At 34.5% G+C, this 6,587-nt stretch overlaps 1 protein-coding gene and 1 long non-coding RNA gene across 2 annotated transcripts; both read left to right on the forward strand.

Moving 5' to 3' along the window:
- The first annotated feature begins 2,889 nt into the window (after window positions 1-2,889).
- Window positions 2,890-4,467, forward strand: LOC140038110 (uncharacterized). The gene is made up of 2 exons (XR_011841920.1): window positions 2,890-3,111; window positions 4,363-4,467. It is a non-coding gene; the product is annotated as an uncharacterized lncRNA (long non-coding RNA).
- A 172-nt stretch (window positions 4,468-4,639) lies between these two features.
- On the forward strand, window positions 4,640-6,087 carry LOC140037910 (zinc finger BED domain-containing protein RICESLEEPER 2-like). The gene is made up of 2 exons (XM_072083076.1): window positions 4,640-4,672; window positions 5,254-6,087. Exons 1-2 carry the CDS (start codon window positions 4,640-4,642, stop codon window positions 6,085-6,087), a joined length of 867 nt encoding a protein of 288 aa, XP_071939177.1.
- Window positions 6,088-6,587: the final 500 nt, after the last annotated feature.

Consider the following 6,587-nt stretch of genomic DNA (forward strand, 5'->3'; position numbering starts at 1 on the left):
TAATTTACTATTAATCATTCTTACTTTTCCAAAATTAATACACCCTTAATTCAAATATAGTCTCGAAAAACATGTACTTGTTGTTCTGAACTAAACGATTTTTCGAAAAGTTACTTTTCTAACAAAACGCTTTAAAAACATAAGAGAGGCGTTTTTCCATAGAAATGAAATTTAAATATTCGAATTAAATAATTAATTAAGCCAGTAAAATAAAATAAAATAATAAAATTTTCGGGCCCTCACAACCTCACTTTCTTTAAAGAATTTCGTCCTCGAAATTCGCACTTACGATAATATCGTACCCCTTATTTGCCAGGTCGACTAGATCTACCAAAATTCACAACTTCTATAATTTGCACTAACAATTAAGCACTGATTTCTTCATAGGACTCCTACCCTCCAAACTATAGGGCAGCAATCACGCTTTAGTTGTACCACTCATGAAAATAGGGTTTTCACAAGAATAGTCAACTCCAGGGTTAATTAAAGGTCTAGTTAAATGATTTTATCTGGTGGTTCGAAACTCGAATAGGAAGATATATTTTCAATAGAAAACTAACTTTACCAAAATTTTCGCCTCATTTTGTCCAAAAATCATTTACTGGCATTCGATCTCCAAAATTAACAATTTTAGAAATAACCGGATTTCTTTGGTCCCAAATGAACACTCAAATTTTTGTTCAAATCAAGTCAATCATAATAAGCAAGACAAAAGCGAGGTTTTTTTTTTTATGTATTTCGGATATGTATGTGGCAAAATACAATTCACAATTTCAAAATTAGAGCTAAAAGATACAAACCTTTTTTCATGGTCCGAAACTAAGTTTTCTTAGTAAGAAACTTCAGGTAATGTTTTTGCCACCGTTATTAGTACATATTTTAAATTTCTCAAATACATTTAAGAAGATTAATCATGCGACTCAATGCATGGGTATTAAAGAGCGTATACAATGAAATAACATATAACTGAAGGATGTTTCAAAAATTTCATCAAAGTTTTGAGTTAAGAATTGCGTTTGAATAAACATATATTCTAGAAAATGCTTTTAAGAGAGAAAGTATTTTTTTTTAAGTACAGCAGATAAGTAATGAGTTCAAGTCACTTTACAAATAACCAACGAAATACTTCGAAAGTTCAAACATTCATAAAAGGTTGAAACATATCCACAGGACCAACCACAAGATATGGTAGAACAATTATTAAAATTGCACAGGGGAGAACCTCTCTAGGTACCTAACTAGATCAATCTTTTATATCACTAGTAGGTCTAATCTTCTCGTTCATTTCCGATTCATATCTATCACTAAGATCCCATTGGATTACATAAGACCGGCCATCATTCTTTCTCAAGAGTGCGCGTTGCCTAAACCCACACCACAACCCATTCATTGTCCTTGCCGAGCCATGCTTAATATAATTCTATAGGCGTAAGAAAAGGAATAATTAGGCATATAAGAACTTAAAGCATATACAAGTTACAAATACATTTAGAATTAGGAGCATGATTCTTTACATATATCAAAAGTTATAATACGAATCAAGAGGTCACAAACAAGCCAAGTAAAATACATATCAAGTCAAAGTCAATAAACAAAAATGAACAAGTGATTATCAAAAGTGCATTCATCTCTAAGGCACAAACTCTCAAGTTCTACTCCCATCGTCCCACTACGAAAGATCGCAAGCAGTGTTTCACTAGATTAATTGAAACTAAATGATTCCCGTTCCCTAACATGTTCAACTTCAATCCCAACATAATGATCTTTTGGGCTACGGTCTTCTCCGCGTCCCACTCTTAATTATTGTACTGTCATAGCCAAACAATTATTGGTTTTCTGTAACTATTCACGTAAAATATCGATTCATTCTTATTCCCCACAAATGGAGATCTCAAGTCCTTAGGATTGCCCTCAAATCTCAAATACTCGGGTACAAGAATCCGAAATAAGGTAATTCACAACTCGAGCCGGCCGGTCCCAAGAGTAAATCACCACATTCGAGATTCCTACCCAATTTACATATCAAATTTCCTCAAATATCAAGATAAAATATTTATACCTATCACATTCATGATTTATATTTCACATTTCCAGAAGAGCACTCAAACTTTTACTCAATCACATAGTAAGGATCATAACACGATTTGGCCCAAACTTATCCCATGCAGAGACCACGCGAAGCGGTTCTGATTTTTTATCCCTACAAATAGTCACTTAACTTTCAAATCAGTCCCATAGTCCGGCACCCTAAACATTTAACCCTGGGACACACTACAAAGATTTGAAACCTAAACTCTGATACCAACTATGACGCCCCCACTTCTCCCTAAGGCGAACCAAAGGGTATCCGCGGGACGCCTGGCCAACTCTCGCCAAGACTCACTACAATCCACAATTCAAAGGATCGGAATACTTCAATAATATTTCAAATAACTTCAATACATAATAAAAGTATTCCAAAATATCTCACACTTACAATTAATCAGCTCTCAAAATTAATACAATCCAAAAGAATATTTACTACAGTCATCTAGGGGTGGCAATTTTCGACACAACCTGAAAACCCGACACGAACCTAACACGAAATTAATGGGTTTGGGTTTCGATTTTGAGAAATCGGGTCAGACCCAACAAACCCGAAAAAAACAGGTCAAAATCGGGTTAAAAACGGGTTGACCCGCTAACCCGATTTTAAAATAAAAATAAATAAATAAATATTAAAAAAATATCTATAAACTTAATAGTAAATAACTAAATATAATATACCAATTAATAATTATCACTTATTAGTTATCACTAGTTCTGTAGTTCACTACGCAGAAGCAAAATCACGCCGGCCCTAAATCTTTCTTCCCCTTTTCAGCTTTTCTTCTCCTCCAAAAATCTAAACGCAGCTTTTCTCCTCAACAAATCTAAACGCAAAACCAAATTTAGATCTAGATCTGGCTGATGATGATACTGATGCACACAGGACTGATTTGATGACCTTTACCAAGTTTATATTGAACGAGCAGTCCAACTGTCCAACAGTCCAAGCACGCAAAATCTCGCGGGATCTTGCTCAATCACATTGTTTTGGGTTGCAAGTTCATTTGTTCTACTGTCAACAAGGTCCGTAGTTTACTTCTTTTCTTTTCTTGAGCATTTTCCCTCTTTTCTAAAAACAAAGGCAGACTTTGTTGCTAATTTTGACTTGCAATGGTACGATACAATTAATGGGCAACATGTTAATCACATTAATGTTGTTTGCAAAAGTCTAAAGGTTAGGTTTTCATCATTTGACTGCTTTTTTGAACATGTTTTTCCAAAAAAAAAACATGTTTTGCATGGATCTGAGCCATTGCAAGTGTAGGGTTTTTGTGTTGATAATTTTTTTCATGAGACTTAGTGGCATGGCGTGGCTTGTTCTTAACATTTGTCTCACTACTAGAGCTGACTTTGGTTCTAAAAGACTTCAAGTCTTCAACGACTAAAAGTTTAGATATTAAATTAGCTAAAAAAAATAAAATTTTATACACTGAATCTATAGTGGTAAAAAAAAAAGTTCAATTTTTTTTTTTTACCTATGAGTGAATTTGGCCTATCCCAAAGCTGCAATTTTGTTTGGCCACTACTTAATCACTGGAGGCTATGATCTTCCGGGCAACTTGAAAAAAGAGTTCAAATCATTTACTGTACTGGGATGATTAATCGTTAATGTTAATTTCTGCATTAACCTGATGGTGAAAAGCCAAACCATCCATTTATTTTTTGCCATTTTGACACATGAAATTGGAATTGATGCCGATTTGATGCTTTCCAAGGTGCCAACTGATGCATATTAATTTTCCTTTTGTCAACTGGCATTAGATTGTCTTATACGTTAAGTGATGGGTTAACTGAGTTTAGATTCCTTTTGTGCTGCATTTTCATGGGAACATGAAATGAATGTATGAAACGGCTTCATTTCCTTGTTAGTAATCTATTGATTATCTTTTTTTATAACAATGAGGAAAATAAAGACTTGTTAGTGGTGATTTGATACTGAACAGAGTGTGGGCATATAGGATTTGACAACGTTATTTGAATTCTTTTTTATTGAGATGAAGTGCAATAAGATGACGATTATCTCAAATAGTGATGGTGCAACTGGGGAAGATTTTAGAATTCTCTTTAAGGTACCCAAATGATGAATTTTACCTGATTTTAGTTGTGAATTTTAGTTTTTGCTAGCTGCGGTAGGCAGCTAGAGATAGTTTAGATGTAAAGGGACTTAGGCAATTGCTTGTGAAATACTTTTACTATTTTTGTTTCATGTAATTTGCATAGCACTTGGCATGATTAACAGCTTTTAATCAGTTTGTTCATCTTGATGATTAACAGATGGATATAAGTATGACATATCCAAATTCAGTCACTATTGAAGAAGATAGTGATACCGGGAGCAGTAGTGATAGCATCAAGGAAACAGGCCATACCAACCAGCAATTTCAATGCCCGGACACTAGTGCAATTGGAAAAAAGAAGTTACCTCCAAAAGCTACTATCGATGTGCCTGGCAAGAAGAGGAGATTAACTTCAGAAGTTTGGGATTACTTCAACATTATTCCCAAAAAGGATCCAAATGAAGAGTTGAAGTGCAAATGCAAGAAATGTGGGAATGAATATTCTGCTGAGAGTAAAAGTGGCACAGGTAATTTGCATCAACATATAAAGAAGTGTGTGAAAATGACAACAAAGGACATTGGGCAGTACCTAATCACTTCTGACAAAGGTGCTCTAGGCACACGAAATGCACAATTCAGTCAAAATAAGTTTAGAGAATTACTTGTGCATGCTATAGTAAGACATGAACTGCCATTTTCATTTGTGGAGTATGAGGGAATAAAAAATGTCCTTACATATTTGGAACCCCAAATTAAACATATCACTAGGAACACAGCCAAGTCGGACATTAAAAAATTGCATGCAAGGGAAATTAATAGACTTGGTAGTGAATTGCGTGGATGTCCTAGTCGAATATGTTTAACTTCTGATGCATGGACATCTATTGTTACTGATGGATACTTAAGTTTGACTGCACATTACATTGATAGCAATTGGCTGCTACAGAAAAAAAATTCTGAATTTTTCTTATATGCCTCCTCCTCATAATGGTGTTGCCTTAGCTGCAAAATTTACAGCTTGGCTAGTAGTTGGGGTATTGAAAAGAAATTATTTTCCATCACATTAGACAATGCTTCTGCAAATGATTCTTGTGTTGCAATACTTAAGAATCAGCTTAAGTTGAAAAATTTTCTGGTTTGTGATGGTATGTTGTTTCATGTGCGATGTTGTGCACATATTCTCAACTTGATTGTGCAAGATGGTTTGAAAGAAATTGATAAATCTGTGGAGTTAATAAGAGAATGTGTCAAATATGTCAAGGGCTCTCAAACAAGGAAGTTAAGGTTCACCGAATGTGTAACACAAACTTCTCTTGATTCCAAGAAGGCTTTAGTTCAAGATGTTCCTACTAGGTGGAACTCCACATATAGGATGCTGTCCAGTGCACTTTATTATCGCCTTGCATTTTGTCACTTACAACTAAGTGATTCAAATTTTCGGTGCTGTCCATCTCTTGAAGAATGGGGAAGAGTTGAAAAAATTTGTAGCTTTCTTCAAGTTTTCTATGAGGCAACTAATGCTTTTTCGGGGTCCAAGTATCCAACTAGTAACTTGTACTTTCCTCAAGTTTTTAAATTTCAATTGAAGCTGTCCGAGAAGTGCAAGAGTTCGGATGATTTTATGAAGAGGATTGGTTCCCAAATGTTTGTGAAGTTTAACAAATATTGGTCCGAGTTCAATCTCTTGTTGGCAATTGCTGTGGTATTTGATCCTCGGTATACATTTCAATTTATTGAATTTATTTATAATAAGTTATATGGCCCGGGGTCTAATGGATTAGTCAAGATCAGGAATGCACTTTTTGATGTCTATAATGAGTATGTGAGGACTTTCAACATATCTGGTGCATCATCTTCATGCTCTCGAGGCAACAATGAAGTCTATTCTCATGGAGCCAAGGACCAAGAAGACAACCAATCATTTGATGTTTTAGAGGTATGAAAATTAAAATTTTGTAACTTTATTGCGTTCTAAAATTATTATTGTGATGATGATATTTAACTATTTTGTTTTATTATCGTATCTAATATATCTCTGTTTGTAACTTATGTAGGAATTTGATCAATTTGACACATTTGAATTTGCCTCTAGTGCACAAAAAAGCCAATTGGAAATGTATTTAGATGAGCCAAGAGCTAAACGATCCTCACATATTAATGTTCTTGATTATTGGAAAGCTCAACAATTTCGATTTCCAGATTTGAGTAAATTAGCAAGGGACATTCTATGTGTTCCAGTATCGACCGTTGCTTCTGAATCTGCATTTAGCCTTGGTGGTAGAATTTTGGATCAATTTCGTAGTTCACTTTCACCCCAAATTGTTGAGGCTTTAGTTTGCACTAAGGACTGGTTGTTTGGAGATAAAAGTGAAGGTAAATACAATTTTTCTTTTTGCATTTTTACTATTATGGTATTGTTACTCATATGTTTTTTTCATTCTT

This window comes from Coffea arabica, chromosome 3c (assembly GCF_036785885.1).
Source record: "Coffea arabica cultivar ET-39 chromosome 3c, Coffea Arabica ET-39 HiFi, whole genome shotgun sequence".
Taxonomy (NCBI): domain Eukaryota; kingdom Viridiplantae; phylum Streptophyta; class Magnoliopsida; order Gentianales; family Rubiaceae; genus Coffea; species Coffea arabica.